Below are 27,097 nucleotides of genomic sequence, written 5' to 3' on the forward strand. Positions count from 1 at the left end.
ATTTTAATAGGAATTGCATTGAATCTATATAGTGCTTTTGGTAGTATGAACATTTTGACAATATTAATTCTTCCTATCCAAGAACATGGGAAGTCTTTTCATCTTCTAAGGTCTTCCTCAATTTCTTCCTTTAATGTTCTGTAGTTTTCATTGTAGAGGTCCTTTACTTGCTTGATTAACTTGATTCCCAAGTATTTTACTTTTTTTGAGGCTATTGTGAATGGGATACTTTTTCTAATTTTTCTTTCTATGGATTCATCATTGCTGTATAGAAACACAATTGATTTATGGGTGTTAGTTTTATATCCTTCTACTTTGCTGAATTTGTTTAAGACTTCAACAAGCTTTTTGGTGGAATTTTAGGGTCTTCTAAATATAGAATCATGTTGTCAGTAAATAGGGATAGTTTGAGTTTTTCTTTTCCTACTTGTACTCCTTTAATTTCTTTCCTTTGTCTAATTGTTCTGGCTAGGTTTTCAAGGATTGTGTTGAATAGAAGTGGTGAAAGAAGACATTCCTATCTTGTTCCAGTTTTTAGAGGAAATGGTTTCAATTTTTCTTCATTTAGAATGCTGTTGGCCTTGGGTTTAGTATAAACAGCTTTTACAGTGTTGAGGGATGTTCCTACTCTCTCTAGTTTTCTAGTATTTTGAACATGAATGGATGCAAAGTTTTGTAAATTCTACTCTGCATCTATTGATAGAATCAAGTGATTCTTGTGTTTAAGTCTGTTGATGTGGTGAGTTACATTTATTGATTTCCATATGTTGAACCAGTTTGCATTACCAGGTGGAATCCCACTTGTTCATGTATCCTATCTTTTTAATCTGTTTTTGTATGTGATTTGCCAGAATTTTATTGAGAATTTTTGCATCTATGTTTATAAGGGATATTGGCTTGAATTTTTATTTCCTTGATGTTTCTTTGTCTGGTTTTAGAATTATGGTGATGCTAGCATCACAGAATAAGTTTGGAAAGGTTTCCTTCTTTTTTAATATATTTTTCGTATGCACAACTAATATTACAAACACTAAATGTTGAAAGCAAAGTATTTTTATCTCTAAAATACCTTAGCTATGTTGACCACACCTACATAGATACACACATACACACACACACACACACATTTTTGATTATCTAAATTTTTGTATACATCTTCATTTTAAACTATAATGGAGATGACTGGCACATTGGTTTTCATTTAAAAGTTGCCCCAGTTGTCTTTGTCTAGGAACTTTTCTGGGAAAAAAAACTCACAGATCTTCAGAAATTATTTGTAAAATAACTAAGTTTTTAATTATTTGATTTTCAGTCTGATAACATTTATCACAAAAGTGATGCCCAGTCATATACCTAACTCCTAATCAAAGTAGCCATAAATACATTCAAAGAAAAGGTCACATCCCTGAACAGAGAATGATGGAAAACAGTCACTTTGGGAAATCTGATAGGTCCTATTAAATTCCATACAAATGGATTTAATTACGCTGTGAATCATAACTTGTTCAATTTCCACCCCCTTTGAACAATGAAATTCATCAACATTCAAGAAAAATCAGCAAAATAATTTTTGCTTAATTTTCTATTTTCTGAAGTGTTTGAAATTGTCCTCTTTCTCTTTCACTTGCTTCACCCATCTATCATCTCACACCTCTAACTGCAGATGCACTGGGACTTCACCATAGCTAGAGCCAAACAGGATCTATCTGTTGTAGAGTCACTGATTTCTGTTAAACAAATTAAATCTAGAAGAAAACATGGTAAATGGGTCACAAGGGTATGAAAATAAACTGAAACGAGTTTGGGGACTTGACACAATATTTTCTGTAGAAAAAGGGCAGGGAAATATAAATTAGTTTTGATTTTCTAGCATAAGAAAATAAAGATGATAATTAGCACAGAATAATTTTAGCCACTTAGAATTCCAATGAGTAAAATTACCTTATATCAAATTTGGTAAAAATAAAGGCTGAAGGAAAAAATAAAACAAAGGATTCATTAAACCTGAACAACAGAATCAGTAATGCATATCTTCTAGTTATGTATAGAAACTTAACCTTTTTTTTTTTTTTACAGAAAGAGTATGCACTCTGTTTACAAACAACATGAAATATTTGTGATTGTTGACTCTTGCAACAGAAACTTCAACCATGTCACAAAGCGGAAAAGGTAGATACGATTTTGTAATTGAATATGATAGACATTATAATACTGGACAATAATATAAGAAGGTCTCGCTACCAAAGACCTGTAAAATGCTTATTGAGACAAACGGAAAACAATATGTAAAATGAAATGAGTTGTAGAAAATAATGTCAATTATACTCCACAATTTATAATACACAGCTAAATTTAAAGGCATGATTAAAGAACATTTGACCTTAATTTTTACATGAGCAAAGAATTTAGTGGTAGTTTTCAAAATGTATCATCTCAGTGCCATCTAAACTATTTCTGACATTCTTTAGTAACTCATTTTTAATAAATATTAAAAAATCAAATGTTCAACTCACAGAATGTTAAAAACTATTTTATGTTATTAAAATATAAAAATTTCAAAGGATTTGAAAAAGTATCACTGATAGAAAATTTGAAAAATGAAACTTAAATGTTATGAAATAGCATGAAAAGTAAATAAGCACCAATTTGACTATATAAAATAGGACACATATTTGCAACAAAAGTACCATCTGCACTGTTAGAAAGCAAACAACCAATGGAAAATTACCAAAAAATATTGTTATAATGTTAATAACTAATATATTACAAAATGATGGAGAAGATCACTAAGGATCTAAAACTAAAACTAGTTGTAAGCACACAACTTATAAAATATGGATTAAAATATAACCAACATAAATATTCATTTCACTTAATTTAAAATCAAATTGAGTTCATGGGCACTCAACAAACTAGAAACAGTGATTTGGGTTAAATTACCACCAACAAAAATATTCACGAACAAGATTATAAATTAGTTGTAAATTTGCACAAAGAAATTCAGCAAGCTGGATCAGAAACACACACCTGTAATCTCAGCTGCTTGGGAGGTTGAAGCAGAAGGATCACAAGTTTGAGGCTATCTGGACAACTTAGCAAAAATCTTTCTCAAAAAAAAAAAAATATATATATATATGTTTAGCTCAGTGATACAGCACCACTGAGTTCAATCCCCCATACCAAAAAATGGGGAAAATCTTTTGAAAATATATTGTGCTCCTTGAGTATATTCATCCACCTTATCCCAGTAATTTCACTGTATGAAATTACCTCACTATAACCGATTTACACACAAACATGTACTTATATAAAGATAATTTGTAAGTCATACACAAGATGAAAATATAGGGATTAAGAGAGGTAGTGGTACTGGATGAAGACTATGAACTAGCGGCAGGTGACTTTCATTTGGGTACTTATTCTTCTATTGGGTGACCTGGGAGCAGTATTAACCTCTCTGATATAATTTTCCCATCTAGAAGGTGGGCTTTCATGAGCATAAAATGCAAAAGCACAGGTAAAGTGCAGATACTAGCCCAGTTATACTGGAACCACTGTGTTAGTAATAAATTATACTAGTATTTACTTCAAGAGCATCTTTCTGTGTTTGTGTATGTAGATGTGCACATAAACGCTAGATTGCAATTAATATTTATTTATTACTTTGACTTGCAAATGGAGCTATGGATCTGGAATATACAAATCAATGGTCTGAACAACTGAGTCAGCCTCATCTTAATGGATGATGAACTTTCTTTACCTCTTCTGGCTCCCTGATTCCCATATCTAGTGTTTTTGTCATAAATGATTCTTCTCTAGAGGCAGAACTATAGAATATGAAGAAGATCAGTGTTTCTGAAAAGAAAAATAAATGTTTCATGACACTCTTTATTTACAGTTTTATTTTCTTGTTAATCATCAAGGCTGAGGGAGAAATTCGAATAGAAAAACTAAGGCAGGAAATTACAGGTATATTTAAAATTTCCTCTGCTGTTCCTGGGAAGAGCAATTGGAGATTATTATCCAGAGTTAATTGGGCAGCATGAATACAAGAAGGCATGGTGTTGAGGACAAGGAACAGCTGAGAACTGGTTTGTAAACAATTTAGCTGAAAAGTGACAGTTTTGGGGACATTACAATGTACATTTAACCAAGTACCTTCTTACTCGAATTCTATAATGATCCCTGAAAACTTTATAAGTCTCAAATTTCATAGCAAAAAAAAAAAAGAAATTTAGCGTGGCAATCCACAGTCTTCTTTCCTTCTGCCAGATTGGATCCCCATGTTTTAATCAATGGAATTTCATGTAGTTCACAGAGCACTCAGTGAGCCATGTCATGACGGCCATGTCTTGCCTAGGCAGTTCCTCTGATGGTTCAAGTCATTTTCTCCCAAATCAGGTTCCCAAGAATTCTTTCGAGTTAACAGATTCATTGGGCACACATTACGCTTTATCTACTCCGTGAGGTGTTCAGAACACATCAAGAAATAAAACAGAAAATCTCCTCTTATGAAGCACATATTCTACAAACTCACACCTTTTACATTATTCTAGGCACTGACTTTCTTGCTCAATGCTATTTGAGGTTTTATGAAGCAAAAACCAGGTTGCTCTTCATTTGACAATAGTTTATATGCAAGTACCACATATGAATCTCCCTCAGTATCTATAAGGAGGCCCTTTGTCTCCCTCATTAGATTAATTCCAAAGTACTTTTTTTGATATTATTATGAATGGGATGCTTTTCATATTATTATTTTTTTGCAGATCCATTATTGGAGTATAGGAAGGTGATTGATTTATTTATGTTGATCTTGGATCCTGCTACTTTACTAAATTTGTTTATAAGCTCTAGAAGTCTGGTAGAGTTTTGGGGGTCTTCTAAATATAAGATCATGTCATCACCAAACAGAGATAATTTGACCTCTTCTTTTCCTATTTTTATCCCTTTAATTTTCTTCTCTTCCTAATTACTCTGGCTAGAGTTTCAAGGACTATGTTGAATAGGAGTGGTGGAAATAGCATCTTTGTCTTCTTCCTGTTTTTACAGGAAATGCTTTCAGTTTTTTTTTTCTGTTCAATATGATGTTGATTCGGGTTTACTATATATATTCATACTATTGAGTATATATCCAATGTATACAAAATCAGTATGTTGAAGAGATATCTGTACTGCTATGTTTATCATAGAACTCTTCACAATAGCTAAACTATGTATTTAATCTATTTGTCCATCAGTAGATTCATAGGTAAAGAAATGGGGTGCATATACAGACAATACAAAACTATTCACCTGAAAAAAGATGGAAATTTTGTCATTTCTGACAACACGAATCAACCCAGGAAGAACTATTGTAAGTGAAATAAGCCAAGTACAGAAAGACAAATTCCACATGATCTAACATCTATATTGAATTTTAAAAGTCAAACAATAGATGAGAAAAAAAATGATGATTACCAGAGTGCTGTGGGTACAGAGAGGAGGAGGGATATTGGTCAAAGGGTACAAAATATTTACTAATGGGAGAAAAATGCTAAAGAGATCTTTTATACATCACAGTGGCTACAGCTAATAACAGCATATCACATACTTGAAAACTGCTAAGAGAAGATCTGAGATTTGTTCATCACGAGCAAAAAATAAGTATGAGGTAATGCATATGCTAATTGTATTCATTGAGCAATCATATAATGTATACTTAGATTAAAACATCATGTTATATACCATAAAAATATTTTTATCAATTTGTTAGTTAAAGATATTTACTTGTTGAGCTGGGGATGTGGTTCAAGTGGTAGTGCCCTCGCCTGGCATGCGTGCGGCCCAGGTTTGATCCTCAGCACCACATACAAACAAAGATGTTGTGCCCGCCGAAAACTAAAAAATAAATAATAAAAAATTCTCTCTCTCTCTCCCTTTAAAAAAAAGATATTTACTTGCCTCTAAATAACCCAGATATTTCTTATTTCAGGGCATATGATTATGTTTCTCCTGTCTAAAGGGATTTCCCCCAATAATCCCTTTTATTGGACATTCTTATTTATACTTCAGGGTATAGGTGAAATGCCCTTCTACTGGGACAGCAGTAGAGCCAAGCAAGGGCATGGGGGGGAGTGAGAGGGAAGGGTAAGGGGGTCACTAGAGATTGAAATTGACCAAATTATGTTATGTGTATGCACAAATATGTCACAATGAATCCCACTATTACAGATAAATGTGATGCACCAACAATTCTCTAAAAGTCAATTGCTCGGGTATAACAGCCCTATATTATTTAATCTACATTAGATTTCTTTAGTCTTCCCTCTGTTAAATCGTGTACGCATTCTCTTTTATTAACTAAACTTACAATGGTTCTCAAGTGTTTTCCTGACTTTATCTGATTAGTGGGATTGTTTTGAAAAAGAACATAATATTTATGATGGCAAAGATACCATCTATTTTCTCTCCTCATGCCAGGCAGGAGCTAAGGTAGTATCAGGTGTATATTAAGAACATAATGTAAATTGTTGAAATGATAAGAAATACAAAAAAAGCACAGCCTTCATGCCATGAAAACATAAAGAAATGGGGAGCCTAATCCTATCACTGGGTTGCCACAGGTAAAAGGGAAAGTTTGGAAAGAGAGGGATGGCTGAGATTGCCTTGAAACATAAGATGGCATGTCCAAGTTATACAAAGAGGAGCTTCTCCAAAGTGAAGCAGCAGTACTCGAGAATACGTAGTCATGACAATATGGGGCCCAGCAAAGTTTTGTTGAGTTTCAGAAGGCAAAATTAGGCACTTAAGGGAAATGAATAGTGATAAATACAACAATAATAATGTTGGAGAGCAGGCAAGACTACAGGATAAATTCATGCTCACAAAGGATCCCATTTGACCAGAGATGTTATTGGAGGTGTTTTCCGTGGATTTTCTGGCCATTCTAGGACTTCCGATCTTTTCTGCATTAATAATATCTCAAAGCCTTTGCTTGGAATTATTTGAGAAATTTTAGCAATTGATACAAAAGTTGATACAAAGGTACTAGTGTCTTTATATAGAATAAATTAGTATGTGATTCAGGAAATTATGGGGGAGCTGACCAGGTAACAACAGAAAGGATATACATAGGAACAGAAGGTGAATTCTATCAGGATGCTCCGGTCTCAAGGGAAGGACATAACAGTTTAATGTGTAATTTAACGTGGTGAACGAGGGCACAAAAAGAGTCACTAAGGTTTGTTGCAGAACTGAAGGAGCCAAGGTTGTGCATTTTCTTCAGGAAAGGGAAGAGTCAGCTAGATAACCTGCTGTTCTATGGAGTTGACAGTTTAGATACCATCTTTGCTCTGATCAATTGCTCTTATCAGCTTGTACCTTTGTCTCAAATTAGTCTTTGAATGACCAGTATGTAGTACATTCACATGCAATTGAATTTTCTTGGAACTGAAAAATACCTTTCCATATCCTCTTAAACTTGATCAAGAAGGACTAATAGGAGAATGTTTTGCTTCACTGAGAAAAGTGTAAATTGTTTCTATGTTATAGAGTATTGGCATAATTAAATGAGAAATTAGGTAAAAGCACACATTTTGCCTAGCAAATAAAAGCCATGAAGAGTTTAAAATTAATTCTTTTTTTTTTTAAAGTGAGAGGCGGGGGGGGGGGGGAGAGAGAGAGAGAGAGAGAGAGAGAGAGAGAGAGGTTTTTTTTAATATTTATTTCTTTTTAGTTACCAGCGGACACAACATCTTTGTTTTGTATGTGGTGCTGAGGATCGAACCCCGGCCGCACACATGCCAGGCGAGTGCGCTACCACTTGAGCCACATCCCCAGCCCTAAAATTAATTCTTTAGTTAAGAGGAAACCAAGTCTTGCTCATTGTTCTTTGAAGGGCTGATATGAATTCCTTATTTCTCAGACTATAAATCATTGGATTGAACAATGGGGTGAGGATGGTATAAGACACAGATATCAGGGTGTCTTGGCTGGAAGAGTAGTTGGACTTGGGCCTCAAGTAGATGAAGGAGGCACAGCCATAGTGCACAGTCACCACAATGAGATGGGAGGCACAGGTGGAGAAGGCTTTGTATCTCCCAACAGAGGAGGGGATCTTTAGAATGGCAGAGATGATGCGGACATAGGACACCAGGATGAGTAGCAGTGGGATGACCAAGACCAAGACACCCAGCATGAAGATGACCAACTGACTGAGGCGGGAGTGGTGAGATGCCAGTTTGAGGACAGGGGAGATGTCACAGAAGAAATGATGCAGTTGGTTGGAGGAGTGGAAGGGCAGGTGAAACACCAAAGATGTGATGATCTGAGCCACAGTGAAGCCACAGGCGCAGGCAGCAGCCACTAATCCCAAGCACACCCTGTGGCCCATGAGCACTGTGTAGCGTAGCGGGTTGCAGATGGCCACATAGCGATCATAGCCCATGGCTGCCAGCAGGAAGGAGTGAGAGCAGCCCAGGAAGAGGAAGGTGAACATCTGGATGGCACAGCCCAGGAAGGAGATGGTCTTCTTCTGAGCCAGCAGGTCCACCAGCATCTTGGGCACAATGACAAAGGTGTAGCAAGTCTCAAAGCAGGAGAGGACTGAGAGGAAGAAGTACATGGGGGTGTGAAGGGCTCTGTCCAGCACAATGGTGGACATGATGATGGCATTGGTGCCCAGTGTGAAGAGGTAGACGAGCAGGAAGACCATGAAGAGCAGCTGCTGCAGCCCAGCCAGAGCTGAGAAGCCCAGGAAGACAAACTCTCTCACCATGGTGTCATTGGTCCACTCCATAGACAGCAGTTCTATACAGGAGCGCCAGGGACAGAGGTGGAGGCCAGGACCCAGGAAGAAGAGCAGAAGAGTACAGGATCCTCAGCGTGAAGTTTGCATGTGACAAGTATTTCTGGATATTTGGTAGAGTTTCTTTATTTTCTCTTTAAAACATCTGCAAAAAGAAGAATTGATGCTAATATACCATAGAATATTTAGTGGCTCCAGTTGGGAGTCTACTTGTAAGTGAAAGACAATTCATATTTTTAGCCCAGGATTATGCTGGTGCCTAACAGATTACCCTTTTATCTTTTATCTGCCTTATCATTTTTTTTTTGTTCAATGTAAACTGAAGGAGACTAACTCTCTATAAGTGAAAAATGTTAACTTCATCTATCTGAACCTGATCAGAATGTAGAATGAAGGATAAAATTCACCAAATTATGCTATGTGATGTATGTATAGATCTTAATTAATTCTACTTTTTTAATAAACCAGTTAGAACACCAAATAAATAATCAGAAGGAAGATTGTAGAGTAAAGCAATGGAGGAAGGCATTGTGACATGCAAGGGATTAAAATGGAGCAAATTATGTTATTTCATTTATGACTCTTATGTTAGTTGACAAATCAATAAAAAAAAATTCAGATTCATTTCTGACAGACTGACCAAGAAGACGATTAGGAGCACTACTGAAGGCTCCACAAACCAGTGTAAAACTCAGAGATGGGGCAGAAGATAACATTAAAGGAAATACATATGTTTCTTATTCAGGAAAAGAACAGTCACCAGGTGGTAGAGGGAGACTCTAACTTGGTGACATTTTCCTGCACATGGCAGTTTTTCCAGTCTGAGTTTCCACATGAATCCCAGAGTAATAGAGCTTCTCAGCAGTGGCTCACATCTTGCCTCAGAATGACAAAGAGAGTAGGACAATGGACACTGGAGAGGTTCTGCCCGTCCCTGCTAGAAAGCTCCACCTTTGTTGTAGTGGTAGGTCAATAAGGCAACTTTTGCAATTTTTGATGCTTGAACCAGTTTGTCAAGTGGTAGAAAGAATTATTTCTAAAGTGATTTTTAGGCCTTTGATGATATTATTTTTTCCATGGGTATGTATTCCCCACTGCCTGACCTAATAATAATAAGGTTTTCCCTGAATCATCCACTACATATTAGCTATGTACAGTCTTCATTTATTTGTGTCTGAAGCTTTAACATCATTTCATGCTGAGGAATTATTGTCATATTCTACCATATATTGATTTTATTTTTACATCTTTTTAGCCCATAGTAACACCACATCTTTTTTCTAGACACTAAGTTGAATTATGAACATTTCTGAAATTCGTTGCATCTATGCCTTGACTTTGGAGATAATAACCTTTTTTCTTTCTAAAAATGGGTCCTAAACACAGTATATGAGCTCTATCTATATCACTGCAACCTATTATTATTTACTATTGCTATTACCACCTATCATTATTAATACTTTATCACTATTACATATAAAAAAGGACATTTATAACTCCGTATTAAGCATATGCATGTCTGTGTGCTTGTATGTGTGTGTGCATGTAGGTGTATATACTAGTTATGTCTTTTCTATACAAAGAAAGCCAAGATTCTGAACATAATACCCACCTCCTAGGATGCCTCTGTCCATTTCAAAACACTGAGGGAAAATTAAATTTATGATCATTGCTTATTCTTGGCTCATGATTGTCCCAGAGACTTTCATCTGGTTTCCTTAGAACTAATTTACTTCTAATGCTCACTCTCTCCTGTGTTGTAAAAATGTAGAACACAGAAACTGAAATTCTCTCCTTCTGAAGGAGTCCTTCTACCTACCAATATTAAGGAAAATTAAGTTTAATTGTTGTCACTCAATCTTACACAATCAGCTGATTCCAGTGACATGGATTTTTACATAGTATTTATGTGAATCCATGGCTTGGATGAATTGTGTAATTGAACATGGTCCTTTATGTGATGTGTAGAAACCTAGCATCAGAGCATCTGAGAATTCAGCCCCATCTGCTGATGAGCACATCAGAGACCACACATAGTATGTTATCTGCAGTCCTATGACAGAAAGATATAGAAGAATGAAAATTAGAATTTTCTTGCAGCCAAATGTCTACAGTTATAAAGTGAATATGAAAGATCTGTCACTTAGGAGTGATGCTATCTAAGTCTTTAGGTTTCTATTTGTGCTTTTCAGGGAGAAGCACTTATTATAGATATATGGTCTCTCTAGTCTAAAGTGAATGGTGTGAACAAGAAGTGTAATAAGCTGTTAGATGCATGGAAGGTACTGAAGCAGAGAGTCTTTGAGTAACATTTTGCAGAAGAAGTTTTGACCTAAGAAAATAGTTTAATACAATGGTCCTTAGGAGCTTCTAACCCAGAGAATCAAAGATTCTCTAGTTACTTGATGTCAAAAGTTCCCTTATGATATTCCAGAATCCATGAATAGAATACAGGTCATGATCCTTACAGATGATAGTTCTCTGTTTTGTATGTCTGTATTCTCAGAAGTTTCATTTTGATTTTATATAATCTGGATTTAAATGAATGCTCAATATTGGGGGAAACTGGTATACTCAAAAGGGGAGAAATCTACTGAGCTCTGACATATGAAAAATTTTGAGAAATTCTAACATTTATCTTAGGAAAAGAATTCAGTAATTAGCTAAGAGAAATTACACAGATAGCCTCTGGGAGTAATGAAGTAGAAAATTTATCTTTTTAGATATCCACAAAAAATATTTAATTTCTCCAAACAGCCTAATTAAAATAGAGTATAAGTACCATATTTCAATTATACCTAAAAACTTATTCCATGAGTAGACAGCAAGAGATGTAGAGAGGTGGGACGCCTATTTCATTTAATCCATGAGTCAACCAGTTGGGGAAAATAAGAAGAGAGAATAGAGGAGGTGAGGGAAGGGAAAAGAAGGGAAGAAAGGAATCTAGCCGAGTGTAAGAGTGTTACAGTACAATCGTGTACAGAAATTCTGAGAACTATGTAGAGCAATCCCAGTCATTTTTAGTACCTGTGATGACAAGTAGCCCCCGATTCTCCTTTTTATCCCTGTCACTTACCAGAAATGGCATCAGTGATCTCCATGAGGGGTAGAGGAAGATTGTTCTCAACCACTACCTATCTCTCAGGTCCAGATCCTGCAAAGTCCCAGACTAGAACAATGTTCCCACTGCCCAGCAGGGACCTACATTGCTTTCCCCTTTCCAATTAAGAGACAAGCAGCTGTTTGGTATCAGGGATTCTCTGACAAGTAGGATCTAGCCATGTATCAGAACCTGAGAGAACAGCAGAACAGAAAGAATCTGCCTTAGGATAGAATCTCATATGCATCAAGGGAGTGAGTCTCCTTCAGCCATCAGGACTTTTAGCTTCTCCAGATAAGTCACCATCTTTAGAGGTAGGGACCAGCACAGGTCATGGTTATTAGAGGCATGTCCTGTGATTACCAGACACCTGAGACTAGCTCCACTGCCCTGGAGACATTGTCTTGGGTTTATTGGAAAACAAATTTCTCAAAGGTGGCCTTAGATGAAGAGCCTTGGGAAAGGAGCCATTAAAAGTATAATTAGGTTGTGTAAGCAAAGAAAGTTGAGTCCTTCTGTCAGGAATTCTAAAGGACAGTCTAAAGGAAAGTCCACCACAGTTCAGACTGTAAAGCAACTGACCAAGTAGAAAATCCTCATTGAACTTTAAGCCAAGATACTAGTACATTTGTACAGGGGCTCTCAACTTTAGTGTTTGTAAAAATTCAAAAGATATTTCATTATGAAATTCATTTTTCAGGCTTCTGCCCCCAGAATTTCTAATTGTAATTGATATATTTTATAAAAACCTAAATCTTTATCAAATATCTCAAATCTGGTTGAGGCCTATCATTAAATTGTTTCTTGTTGTATGATTATATTTGTTTAAAAAAACCTATGGGGGCTGAGGATGTGGCTCAAGCAGTAACGCACTTGCCTGGCATGCGCGGGGCACTGGGTTTGATCCTCAGCACCACATAAAAATAAAATAAAAGATGTTGTGTCCACCGAAAATTGAAAAATAAATATTTTTTAAAATTCTCTCTCTCTCTCTCTCTCTCTCTCTCTCTCTCTCTCTCTCTCTCTCTCTCTCTCTCTCTTTAAAAAAACTAAACAAAACAAAAAATAACACAAAAAAACCCTATGCACTATACAGTTGTCACTACCATCCAAACTAATCTGTAAAGTCAATATAATTGTACTAAAATTCCCAAATGCACTGTGAAGTCAACTTAACAATTGTTTTTCTAAATTTGCATGTAGTACAACACCATTTAAAAAAAGGACAAGTGATGCAGGGACTCCTTGTCTTGGTAGTGAGATGCCTCAATAATAAAAAAGGCCATGAACCTGGTGCTGGAAAAGTTAAATAGTGTATAAGAGACAAATAGAAGAACTCAGAAGTTCTTTCATATATACATGCAAATTGATTGTGCATGAAAGTGACCTCATAAGTCAGATTAATGAGAAATTCATGATAATTTTCTAAATAATGCTGGGATACTTGACTCCCTCTATGGGCCCCTTTGCTAAGAAGGGTGGTCTGGTAGAATGATAAAACACCTTATTTAATGAACAGCACCAGTGCCTGAGGGAGCCCTATTTGCTACCCAAAGTAGTATATTCTCTGAAACATCACCCAATTTACTGCTGCACAATTTTTGAACCATGTAATCTTGCAAATCAATAAATTAAAAAATGTGAAACAAAAAAGAAAAAAAATGATATAAAAATGATATAACATTGCCAAAGAATGGGTAAGAACGTCCAAATAATTTATATAAAATGTTCTCCTACTAATAATCAAAATGTAAAAGTATTCAATATATATTTTTTTATCATTTTTCTTGGCTAGAACTTAAAATATTCCAAACAGTACGTGTCGTGGAGAAATAATCATTACATTTCATGGAGAAATCATCAATAATTATATGCTGATTTCTCCATGACATGTACAGCTCTTAAAATTAAGAAAAAAAATTCTAATTTGTCTGTTGTTTTTGCTAGAATACTTTTACATTTAAAAATGAATATTTAAATTACAAATCAGCCAATGCTCACAATTTAAATGTACAGTTTGGTAAATTTTGACATTCATTCAAATGACACCCTTCCCAATCAAGTTACAGATTATTGTTCTAAACCATGAAGGTTGCCTCTTCTCCCTTTGTGGTTATTCCTACCCAGCCTGGGCACCAGAAAAAACTCTTGTTGTACGATTATATTTGTTTAAAAAAATTATGCACTCTTCAGTTGTCACTACCATCCAAACTAATCTGTAAAGTCATCTGTAAAGCAGCTGTAAAGCAGCTGATCAAGTAGAAAATCCTCGTTGACTTTGTCACAAACAACAACAAAAACTATCAGCTACACTGATCCACATTAATTAGATGAAATTAAACAACATATAGAAATATATTTAAAGGATTAGAAACAGATAGATACAGATGAGACACAAAGCAGATCCTATATGTGCGTTATTTTTAACTTTTTGGTACCGGGAATTGAACTCAGGGGCGCTAGACCCCTGAGTTGCATCCCCAGTCCCATTTCATATTTTATTTAGGGATGGAGTCTCAGTGAGTTGTGTAACACCTTGCTTTTGATGAGGCTGGCTTTGGCTCCTGCCTCAGCCTCCCGAGCTGCTGGGATCACAGGCCTATGCCATAGCTCCAAGGCCTACATGTACACTTTTATCATCCTTAAAAAACAAAGTCAAGGCCAGGCCTAGTGGTGCACACCTGTAATCCCAGGGGCTCAGGAGGCTGAAGCAGGAGGATCGTGAGTTCAAAGCCAGCCTCAGAAAGGCAAAGCACTAAGCAAGTCAGTAAAACCCTGTCTCTAAATAAAATATGGCTGGGGATGTGGTTCAGGGGTTGAGTGCCCCTGAGTTCAATCTCTGGTACAAAAGAAAAAAAAAGCTAATAATTAAAACTATTGAAAGAGCACCCACCCACTGGAATAAAAGCAAACCTGTGTCTCTTTTATTATTCTTTCATTTTATTCATGTTTGTGACTATTTAAATACTAATGAACTTTGACCAAAACCAGTCAGTGTTAAAAGCATGTTCCAGTCAAACCATTTAATACATACATGTTGGCACCATTTTATACAAGTATATTGGCACCAGGAATTGAACCCAGGAGTGCTTAACAACTGAGCCACGTTCCCAGCCCTTTTAATATTTTATTTAGAAACAGGTCTTGCTGAGTTTCTTAGGGCCTTGCTAAGTTGCTGAGTTTGTCTTTGAACTTGTGACCCTTTTGCCTCAGCTTCCAGAGCCACTGAGATTACAGGCATGTGCCACCAAGCCCAGCACAAAACATTATATTTTAACATAAGAAAAATTATGTATAACTGTGAGCAAAAATTCTGATCACTAGCAATAAAAAGAAAATATTATTTCTTGTCATGAGAGTGTCAAGATCTTCAAGAAATTCAAGGAAGAAAAGTTCAACCAGGAATTGACTACCTATACATACTGTTCTCAGATACCTATGATACAGGAAAAAACTTTTAAACATGCTAGCCCTCTAGGAATATTAAAACTTCCAGCTTTTCTTTCTGAATTCCCTAGATTAAATGTTGCGTTCAGAGAGATGTATGCTGAATCATTCCATGAAAAGACAAATGTGTGGTGGGTTCATTTTTGAAGGAATATATATATATATATATATAATTGAATAAATAGACCTACCTGTATATTCAAGACTCAAATAAGTGGGAGTAAGAGTGAAAGCCTAGAACCTAAGGGTTATACTCTTGACAAAGTAATACATTGAAACAAGGCAAGTGAGGAGAGGAGTGACAAAGATAAGCAAACTTTCTTATTGCTGCATAAATAATCGATTGGACCCAGTGGATGTCACTTAAAACAGATGAACAAATAGCAAATGCATAAAGAAAGGAATACAGAAGACAGAGCATGATTCTATGCATTACATAGACATTACACGCCTATAACAAAATGACTCAGAAAGGCTAAAAAATAAAGACAGGGACAATTTACCAATTATAGACAACCTGAGAAAAGAATAAGTTGTGTTCATAATATTTGGCAATTTATAATTCATGCTAGGAGCATTGAGTGAATAACAAAACATACTTTCAATACAGAGAATAACAATTCACAATTAAGTTGATATCTCTGCGTCCCCACAATATAGATGCAACCCTTATAAGAAAGATATCATACAAAATGTAAAAAAATTAATGGGCAATACCAATACACCACTGTTCATGCAGATCTGGAGGAAAAATATAACAAAGGATTAAGGAAATCTGAAGAGCGAAATCAGTAAAGCAAAACTTTTAGGAATGTATTTAACTTTGTGTTTTTTTCTTAAAGAGTATACACTTTGTTTTCAAAGGACACAAAACATTTGTGATTGTGGACTATTAACTCACAACAAAACTTTCAACCACATCACAAAGTAGAAAGGATACAAACAAACTCCCTAATCTTAATATAATAGATTAATATGGGGTAATAATATAAGAAGGTTCTGCCACTTAGAGAATTGTAGAATGCCTGTTGGATCAAAGGAGTAATGATAAGTAAAATAAATTGAGTCGTAGAAAATAATGTCAATTATATTCCATTAATTAGCCAGATATAGCCAAGTTTAAAGGAACGATTAGAATAAAGTTTATACCTTAATTTTTATGTAAGAAAAATATTTAGTAAATTTTTCAAAATATAAATCATCTCAGTACCATATCAACTGTTTCTAACATATAACTCATTTTAATAAAAATTATAAATCAAATATTCAACACATATGTCAAAATTATTTTGCTATTAAAATACAAAAATTCAAAGAATTTGAGAAAGTATCACTGAATAAGAAACCTGAAAGTCTAAATTTAAATGTGATAAAATATCATGAGTAGTAAATAAGCAAAAATTAGACAATATTAAGTAGAACATTTATTTGCAACAAAAGCACAACCTGAAATATTTGAAAGCAAACAACAAATTGAAAACTACTAAAAACATTGTTATAAGTGCTAATAAAATATATTACAAACTGATGGAGAAGATAACTAAAGCTCTAAAACTAAAACTGTATGCAAGCACATAGCTTATAAAATATGACCACAGTAACCACAATGCACCCAAAATAAAATTTATTTCACTTATTTTAATATCAAACCAAGATCATTTACACTCATCAGATTAGCAGTAGTGATCTGTATTAAATAAAGAGCAACAAAAATATTAACAAAGATTGTAAATTATTTTAAAATTTTGCACAAAGAAGTTCATCCAGCTGTACGTAGAGACACACACCCATAATCTCAGCTGCTTGGGATGCTGAGGAAGGAGGATCACAAATTTTAGGCTGTCTGGACAACTTAGCAAGAACCTGTCTCAAAATAAATAATATATATATATGTCTGGCAGTTTAGTTCAGTGATAAAGCACTTCTGGGTTCAATCCCCAATCACGCCCAAAATGAGGAAATATGTCATCAAAATATATTTTGCTCCTTGAGTATATTCATCAAACTTATCCCAATAATTTCACTCTATAAAATTATTCACTATAACAAATGTACACACAAACATCTACTTACAGCAAGATAATCTGTAAGTCATAACACAAACTTAAAGTATTGGGTTTAAGAAACACACACACACACACACACACACACACACACACACACACACTGAATGAAGACTATGGAACCAGAGGCAAGTAACTTGCATTTGGGTCCTGGTTCTTTTGTTGGGTGACTGTGTGACCTTGCAACACAGTTATAACCTCTCTTATATAATTTTCCTGTCTGGAAGGTGGGCTTTCATGAGCACTGAATGCATGAGCACTGGTAAGCAGTGCAGATTGCAGCACCAGTCTTCAGGAGCCATGCTGCTGGTGATATGAGTTTCTATACCAGTCTTTCTCTTGCAGGTTTCTTCTATCTAGACAAGTCTTCATTCCAAGACAGTGATGGCTAAGCTTTATGGTCATCCCATCATGGGGTCAGTGAATCAACTTAATGACCAACATTAACAGTTTTAAAATCTAAATAGAAAGGTGGGAGAGGAAGCTGCAGAGAAGTCAGGGGAAGTACCTCTGACCTGACTGGTCTCTATTTAAAGAGAATCTTTCTTCACCTCTCTGGCTCCCTGGCTCCCATCAGTGGTATTTTTGTCATGAGTGATACTTCTCTAGAGACAGAACTGTAGAATGTGAAAAGAATCTGTGTTTCTGAGAAGAAAAATAAATATTTCAAGACACACTTCATTTTCAATATTGTTTGCCTTTCCTCCTCAATCGTCAAGGCTGATGAGAGTAAAGTAGAAGAGAAAAATTAAGGCAGGAAACGAACAATATTTTAAAACCTCTTCTTAGGTTGACCTGGAAAGGGCAACTGGAGATTATTTTCCGGAGTTATCTGGGCAGCAGGTACACAGAAGGAAGGGTATTGTGGGCAAGAACAGCTGAGAAGATGGCAGAGATAGAATAAATAGCAAAGTGGGTGTTGAAAAGTTTCAGGAGAAAAGTTGTTGAACCCCCATGCAAAGAAAAGACCACCCACTCCAATTTTAAATCAAATTAAAGCAAGCTTGTATTTGTATACACAAAGAGAGCTCATCAGTGGCCATCTTCCCAAATGCAGGCTAGAGACCAGCACCCCCAGCTCTTCAAGAATGAGATTTTATAGCACAAAAAGTTGCAAAGGCGGGGGTGAATTGAGAACTTAGAGATAACAGGTTTTTGACAAGCATAATACAAAGGCAGATAGTAGGTTAATGATCTAAATGGCTTACTATTTCAGGGTAGGAAGTAAATTCAGATCCAAATATCAGAATTTATGAGGTGCATTGAGGTTTCAGAGAGGTTTGTTATCTGGTCAGGGGGAGCCAGGATTTATGAGGTGCCACTAAGGTTTTAGAGAAAAGCAAAGGCTTCCGCACCCTTCTCTTCCAGCTGCCATATTGGATCCCTGGCTTTGGATGGATGGAACTTCATGTAGTTCACTGAGCCCTCAGTGAGCCATGTCATGACAGCAATGTCTCTGTCTAGGCAGAGCCTCTTATGGGTCAAATCATTTTCCCCCAAATCAGGTTCCCAAGAATTCTTTCAAGTTAACAAAGATTCATTGGGCACCCATTAAGCTCTATCTACTCCATTTAGTGTTCAGAACATGTCAAGAAAGAAAACAGAAACTCTTGTCCTCATGAAGATATTGTTGCATATCTATAAACTCCCACATTTCAGATTATTCTAGATAATATTGCGAATCTAATGATTTCTCGTGTAGGTGGTAAAGTTACTTCCCATGACTGGTGAAAATATAAAGATATTTAATCTGAAGGAACCACTAGATTGCAGGAAAAAGATATAAATTCACATTTTTATCTCAGAATTTTCTTTGAGCAAATAATTTAATCTTCCTGGGTCTTAGTTTTCTGTCCTAAATTTGAGGTATTATGAGGAATAAGGGACAATGTAATTAAAAAATTATATCCCAGAATGATACATGAGAGGCCCTAATTAAATATTTTCTTTTTGTTTTCTTTTTTCACTGTAATATGGATAACAGGGAAGCTCCTGAGCATCTCCAATCTTGTTTATTTTTCCTAACCTGAACACCTCTTCCTGGGCACTGTCCTTCTATTCTTCTGGTAACCACCTGGCAGTCCTTCACTCTCATGTGGTTTTGGGCCCCAGGTGTAGGAAGGTCTCAAGAATTTCCAAATTGACCATAAGTTAAAGGTGTAGCTGGCCATCACCTTTGAGACAGCATCAATGCCCTACTCCATAATTTTACTACCCAATCCCCTAGGGAGCCATTATCACATGGCTTCTGATCCAAATTCCATCTCCCTGCAATTAACCATTGTGAGCCCAGGGGAAATGGATCTGACATCAAGTTTGCCAAGTGATAAAATATGGAGTTTATTGAGGGAATTAGTTGATTTCCTCTTTGGGACCCTCTGGAGTGGTAACTTAGTCTCTAGTGAGACTCTGGGCACGGTCAACAGAAAAGCCCTGGTAATCCTCTCCCTAGCCTTCCTCCTGTGGTTCCTGATTTTTATCCTTTGGCTGGAGGCATGGTGTTCTGTATTTTGTACTTCTGAATTCCATCCTGTATTTCAAGGGGGAGAAGTGGGTTTGAGAAAAGAGAGATCAATGGCCCATAGGTGCCTGTGAGATCCACAGTGAGCGCAACAAAGAGCAAACCTGGGAGATGCAACATCACATTGGAACACTCAACTCTGGGACCCAGAACCACTTTATTTATCTTTTAATTTCAAAGGCAATATCGAGTGCCAGTTTCTCTTATGAATTGTATTGCCAGGATTGAGGAAATTAAGAAATTTAAACCATCTTAAGAAATTTAACCTCTGATGGACAAGGAAAGAGAAGGCACCCGACTGCAGAATAACCTGTGAGAGTTATAAGAGTGAGAAATGCATCCCGACATGATGAGAGCAAATGGAAAATAATTATGAATTAGATTATTGAGGTTAATAACTTCTTAGAGGAAGTCATGCTTGCATGAAGCTTTGAAGTCTGAATATTGTGCAGACAAAATATAAGAAAAAATTCAGGAAAATGTGTGTAAAAATTATGTGGCGGCGCTAGGGATGTGGCTCAAGCGGTAGCGTGCTCGCCTGTCATGCGTGCGGCCCGGGTTCGATCCTCAGCACCACATACAAACAAAAATGTTGTGTCCGCCGAAAACTAAAAAATAAATATTAAAATTCTCTCTCTCTCTCTCTCTCTCTCTCTCTCTCTCGTCTCTTTCTCTCTTTAAAAAAAAAAGATTATGTGGCATGAAACAATGTGCTATCATTTGGAATAGCAAGCACTTTTGTGGGAATTGTGATGATAAAAGTTAAAATTTACCTTCATATCTGATAGGAGCTATTGAAGAGTTTATAATCTGGGAAATTATCTGACAATATTTTCAGTTTACAAAGATGATGATGAGAACATGAAACACTTAAATAGTGCTTAGTATATGAAGACACTGTTCTAAGTGCTCATCATGTTTTATCTAAGTCAGTCTTCATGACAACCTTAATACCTCCTTGGTCTCATGAGAAGACTAGCTTGGGGATAAACTGGCTCATTGTTGCCGTAATGCAAAGAATACAGGATGATTCTGTAGAAAAGGGATGTGTTTAAAGAAATTTTCACCCATAGAATCATCAGGAATTAATGGCTAATTTAATCTGTGCTATAAGAATTAAAAAAAAATAGTAAAGACAACTTTCACCTCTGTGGCTTGGCTGTGTGTGGATGGAGTTAACTTTCACCAAGATTGGGCATTAAGGTAGCAGAGGAAGCTCAAAGTTGGATGGGAAGGTCTTTAATATGACCAGATTCTCTCTCATAGCAGAAATTACACAAGAACCTGGATTATAACAAGGTTAATATCCAAACAGGAGTAAAATCAAATTTATTGTAGTAAAAATTAAGAAAAAAAGCAAGTATTTGCCCAACGCACAAGTAACAAAAGAAGATATAGAAATATGCGATTATATAAAATTAAAAATCTTTCTACATAGGAAAGTCAGTAATTATCAAATGGAGAGAAAATCTATGAAATATAAGATATATGCTAACCATATACCCAATAAAATTTATTATTAAAAATATATAAAGGGGGGGGATAGTAGAGGATAGGAAAGGCAGCAGAATACAACAGACACTAGGATGGCAATATGTAAAGCAATGGAAGAGAAACTGATGTGATTCTGCAAGGTGTATAAGGGGTAAAATGGGAGTGCATAACCCACTTGAATCAAAATGTGAAATATGATATATCAAGAACTATGTAATGGAGGGGTAAGACAAGATAATACAAATGGAAGAAATGATTTACAGTAGAAGGGGTAGAGAGAGAAAAGGGGAGGGGAGGGGAGGGGAGGGGGGATAGTAGAGAATAGGACTGACAGCAGAATACATCAGACACTAGAAAGGCAATATGTCAATCAATGGAAGGGTAACTGATATGATACAGCAATCTGTATACGGGGTAAAGTTGGGAGTTCATAACCTGCTTGAATCAAACTGTGAAATATGATGTATTAAGAACTGTGTAAGGTTTTTAACGACCAACAATTAAAAAAATAAATAAATAAACAAAAAATATATATATATATAAAGACTCACTGGGCATGGTGGTACATGCCTGTAATCCCAGTGGCTCTGAAGGCTGAGACGGGAGGATGCTGGGTTCAAAGTCAACCTCAGCAAAAGCGAGGCACTAAGCAACTCAGTGAGACCCTGTCTCTAAATAAAATACAAAATAGGGCTGGGGATGTGGCTCAGTGGTTGAGTGTCCCTAAGTTTAATCCCTGGTACGAAATATATATATATATATATATATATATTTGAGAGAGAGAGAGAGAGAGAGAGAGAGAGAGAGAGAGAGAGAGACTCAAAGAGCTCAATAGTAAGGAAACAAGCATATTAAAAATGAGAAAATGACCTGAAAAGATACTTCTTAAAAGATGACATAAAAATGGCAAACATGTATACTTAAATAAATAAATACATACATAACAGCAATCATCGGGGAAATTCAGGTGTGAATCTCATACCTTTTAGAAAGACTATTATAAAAAATGAAAGACATGTGTTGAGGAGTGCTATAGTTGAGATATGGTTTGAGCATCCTCCAAAGGTTCATCTTGAGCTTGGTCCTCAGGATGCTGGTATTAGGAGGTGCTGTGGATCCTTTAAGAGGAGGGGCCTAGTGAGACATACTTAGGTGATTTGAGGGAGTGCTCTCAGAGGGGGTCTTGGGATCCCATTTTCCCTCTGCTTCCTGTTTGCAGATGTTATTTCTTCCTCCCAGAGGTATACCTATCATTGTCATTGCCATGATCTGATGCAACCAGGAAGCTTCTCTTCAAAGCTGAGCTGATGGCAGTACCATGCCCTTGAACTTCTAAAGCAATATTTTCATTATCCAGTTAGCCTGCCTGAATTACTTTGGTGTAACAATAGAAAATAGACTAATACAAGAAGATTGTGGAGAACAGGAAATAATTACTTATTATTGATGGGAATATGAATTAGTATAATGAATATGGAAAGCAGTAGGGATGTTCTTAAGTAAAAAATAAAACTATCAAAGGATCCAGCAATTATTCTTTTGAGTATGTGTCCAAAAGATATGACGTCAGTATGTTAAAGAGATAGCTATAGTTTCATATTCAGTGCAACACTTTTCACAATAGCTAAGTGGTGAAATCAATTTTTATGTCCATCAATGGATTAATAGATTAAATAGGATATATATATACACATAATACAATACTATTCATCTGTTATAAAAGAAGGAAATCCTGCAATTTATGGCAACACGGATGAACCCAGAGAACACTATATTAAGCAAAATAAGCCAGGTTCGGGAAAAAAATTCACATGATCTAACATATGTATGTAGAATTTTAAAAAATTTAAATAATAGAAACACAAATAATAGTAATGGTTACTGGAGGGCTGTGGGTAGGGATAGAGATTGGGTGATTTGCAGAGAAGTTGGTCAAAATGTAGAAAATTTTTGTTAGATGGCAATAATATGTTAAAGAAAATGATTTTGCATCATGGTGACTACAGCTAATAACACCATACTGCTTACTTGTAAATTGCTAAGTGTAGATTTCAGGTGTTTTTATCACATGTAAAAAAAAATATATGAGTTACTACATATGCTAATTGTATGAATTTATCCATGACATACTTAGATTAAAACTTCACGTCATACACAAATGAATACACATATCTTTTAAAATTTTCAATTGAAAAAAAAAATTTTAAAGTTATATTCTTTGCCTACCTCTAAATCATCCATATCATTCTTTTTTAGGGCTTATGTTTATGTGGTCCCCTCTGAAGTGATCTCCCAAAGTGATCCCCTTTACTGGTGACTCCCACTTACATTTCAGGAAGTAGGTGAAATGTCACCTCTTACAGGACAGCAATAGAGCAGAGCAAGGGGAGTGAGGGGGGAGGAAAAGGGGGGCACTGGGGACTGAAATAGACCAAATTATGTTATGTGCATCTATTAACATGTCACAATGAATCCCAATATTGTGTATAATATTAAAGCATCAATAAAAATGTAAAGGTCTATACCTCTTGTAAACCCGTCCCATATTCAATGTAAATTAGATTTCTTATAGTCTTCCCTCTTCCAGATCCTGCATGCACTCTCCTTTATAAATTTTATAGAATTACACTGCTTCTCAACAGTTTTTCCTGACTTTATCTGCTTACTGGGACTGGTTTGAAACAGAGCATAAGGTTTATAATGGCAGACATCCATATGTTGTTTTCATCATACGTTTCCCGTAGCTAAGATAGCATCTGGTGTATATTAAGGAAGTAATATATAAGTTATTGAAAAGATGAGAACTACAACAAAATAGGTCCTGTATGTCATAAAATCATTAAAAAAATGTGGAGCCTAATCAAATGGTTGGGGTGCGGCAGGTAAAAGAGAAGATTTAGAAAGAAAGGGATGGTGGAGATTGTTTTGAAATGTAAGATTTTTAGGTACAAGTTAAACAAAGAAGCGGAGCTTTTCTGAAGAGAGACAACAGCACTTGAGAATATACAGCTATGTCAATTTGGGGCCCAGCAAAGTTTTGGTTGGCTTCAGAATGTACAACTAGGCACTTATGGAAACGGATAATGATAACTTCAGAAATAATAATATTAAAGAGGTAGGGAGAAACTACATAATAAAGTCAAGCTCATGAAGGATGCTTGGTTTTATCTTACCTGATGAGGGAAATTATTGGAAGTGTTTTCCATGGATTTTCTGGCTATTCGGGGACCCTGATCTTTTTCTGCACTAATATTAATTCAAGCCTTTGCTTGGAATTACTTGACAAATTTTAGCAACTGATGCAATGTTAGTAGCTCCTTTGAAGAGAAAAAAAAAATATGTTTGTTTTTAATGGAATTTATGCGAGGGTTGACAAGGAGAGCCAGGAAGGATATATATATATATATATATATATATATATATATATATATATATATATATATATATATCACAGTAAGGATCTCATTCATATATATTTATATATATAAATGTATATATGAATAGAAGGGAGATTCCATCAGGATATTCCAGTCCCAAAGGAAAGATAATGCACGGGTAAAGACAGGTCAATGTGTAGTTTGAGGTGGTAAATGCAAGTGCAAAAGAGTCACTAAGGTTTGTTGCAGAATTGATGGGGCCAAGGTTGTGCATTGTCTTCAAGAAAGGGAGGACTCAGCTAGACAGCCTCTTCAGTGGAGCGAGACACTTTAACATACATCTTTTCTGTGCTCACTACTCTTATTTGCTTGAATGTACATTTGCTCTGAAATCAGTTTCGAATGATCAATATGTTGTGCAGTTACATGTGATTAACTTTTTTCTTGTAACTGAGTAAACTCTTTTCATTTATTATTAAACTTTTAAAGAAGAATTAATGGGAGAAAGCCAAAATGTCTTAGCTTTATTAAATAAAGTGTAAATGTTCTTTTCATATGAAAAATATTCTTGTGTTATAGTGTGTTCGGGTAATTGAATGAGAAAATAAATGCAAGCACACATTTTCCTGGCAGTAAATAACTAGTAAGAGTTTAAAATTGATTCTTTAGCTAAGAGGAAACCAAGTCTTGCTCATTGTTCTTTGAAGGGCTGATTTGAATTCCTTATTTCTCAGACTATAGATCATTGGATTGAACAATGGGGTGAGGATGGTATAAGACACAGATATCAGGGTGTCTTGGCTTGAAGAGTAATTGGATTTGGGCCTCAAGTAGATGAAGGAGGCACAGCCATAGTGGACAGTTACCACAATGAGATGGGAGGCACAGGTGGAGAAGGCTTTGTATCTCCCAACAGAGGATGGGATCTTTAGAATGGCAGAGATGATGCGGACATAGGACACCAGGATGAGTAGCAGTGGGATGACCAAGACCAAGACACCCAGCATGAAGATGACCAACTCAATGAGGCGGGATTGGTGAGATGCCAGTTTGAGGACAGGGGAGATGTCACAGAAGAAGTGATGCAGTTGGTTGGAGGAGTGGAAGGGCAGGTGAAATACCAGGGAGGTAGCGACCAAAGAGACAGTGAAGCCACAGGCACAGGCAGCAGCCACTAATCCCAAGCACACCCCGTGGCCCATGAGCACTGTGTAGCGTAGCGGGTTGCAGATGGCCACATAGCGATCATAGCCCATGGCTGCCAGCAGGAAGGAGTGAGAGCAGCCCAGGAAGAGGAAGGTGAACATCTGGATGGCACAGCCCAGGAAGGAGATGGTCTTCTTCTGAGCCAGCCGGTCCACCAGCATCTTGGGCACAATGACAAATGTATAGCAAGTCTCAAAGCTGGAGAGGACTGAGAGGAAGAAGTACATGGGGGTATGAAGGGCTCTGTCCAGCACAATGGTGGACATGATGATGGCATTGGTGCCCAGTGTGAAGAGGTAGACGAGCAGGAAGACCATGAACAGCAGCCTCTGGAGGCTGGCCAGAGCTGAGAAGCCCAGGAAGACAAGTTCTCTCACCCAGGTCTCGTTGACCCACTCCATAGACAGCTGTTCTATACAGGAGCGCCAGGGACAGAGGTGGAGGCCAGGACCCAGGAAGAAGAGCAGAAATATACAGGATCCTCAGCGTGAAACTGGCATGTGACTGGTATTTCTGGATATTTGGTAGAATTCTTTCATTTTCTCTTTAAAACGTCTGCTAAAAGAAGAATTGATGCTAAATATTCCAGAGAATAAGTGACTCCATTTGGGAGGCTATTTGTAAGTGAAAGGCAGATCATCTTTTTAGCTCAGGATGATGAAAATGTCTAAAAGATTTCCCTTTTTTCTTTCATATGTACTATTTTATTTTTCTTGCTCATTGTAAACCCACAGAAAGCAGCTCTCTGTCAGTAAGAAAACATTGTTAACTTGAGTAGTCTGGTCCTGATCAGAATGTAGAATGAAAGAATTATGAAGCTGATCAGATAATGCTACATTAATTATGCCATGAATATTTCAGAAGGAATCTTATTTTTGTCTAAGTATAATGCACACATTTAACTGACTAAATAATTAATTAGAAAAAAAAGAAACAGAAGAATCATCAGAGGAGTAGAGCAGGTTGGAGGAAGAGAAGAATGTGGGAAATGCTGGGGATTGAAAGGGAACAAATTGTTACATGAGATTCTGAATATGCTACAATGCATGGTAAGGATATAATATATTTTATCTCATATTTACTACCATTGTCTTAGCACAA

General features: G+C 36.2%; 2 protein-coding genes across 2 annotated transcripts; both read right to left on the reverse strand.

Annotated features, from left to right (window-relative positions):
* Positions 1–7,837: 7,837 nt before the first annotated feature.
* On the reverse strand, positions 7,838–8,779 carry LOC101974617 (olfactory receptor 10K1). The gene has a single exon (XM_005339404.2). It carries the CDS (start codon positions 8,777–8,779, stop codon positions 7,838–7,840), a length of 942 nt encoding a protein of 313 aa, XP_005339461.2.
* A 16,676-nt stretch (positions 8,780–25,455) lies between these two features.
* LOC101974895 (olfactory receptor 10K1-like) lies at positions 25,456–26,397 on the reverse strand. Its single transcript, XM_078024944.1, has one exon. It carries the CDS (start codon positions 26,395–26,397, stop codon positions 25,456–25,458), a length of 942 nt encoding a protein of 313 aa, XP_077881070.1.
* Between the last annotated feature and the right edge of the window lie 700 nt (positions 26,398–27,097).

The sequence above is a fragment of the Ictidomys tridecemlineatus genome, chromosome 11 (assembly GCF_052094955.1).
Source record: "Ictidomys tridecemlineatus isolate mIctTri1 chromosome 11, mIctTri1.hap1, whole genome shotgun sequence".
Taxonomy (NCBI): Eukaryota; Metazoa; Chordata; class Mammalia; order Rodentia; family Sciuridae; genus Ictidomys; species Ictidomys tridecemlineatus.

Coding starts and splice junctions, on each gene's coding strand:
- LOC101974617 (XM_005339404.2), bottom strand. CDS start 8,779: ATGGAGTGGACCAATGACACCATGGTGAGAGAGTTTGTCTTCCTGGGC.
- LOC101974895 (XM_078024944.1), bottom strand. CDS start 26,397: ATGGAGTGGGTCAACGAGACCTGGGTGAGAGAACTTGTCTTCCTGGGC.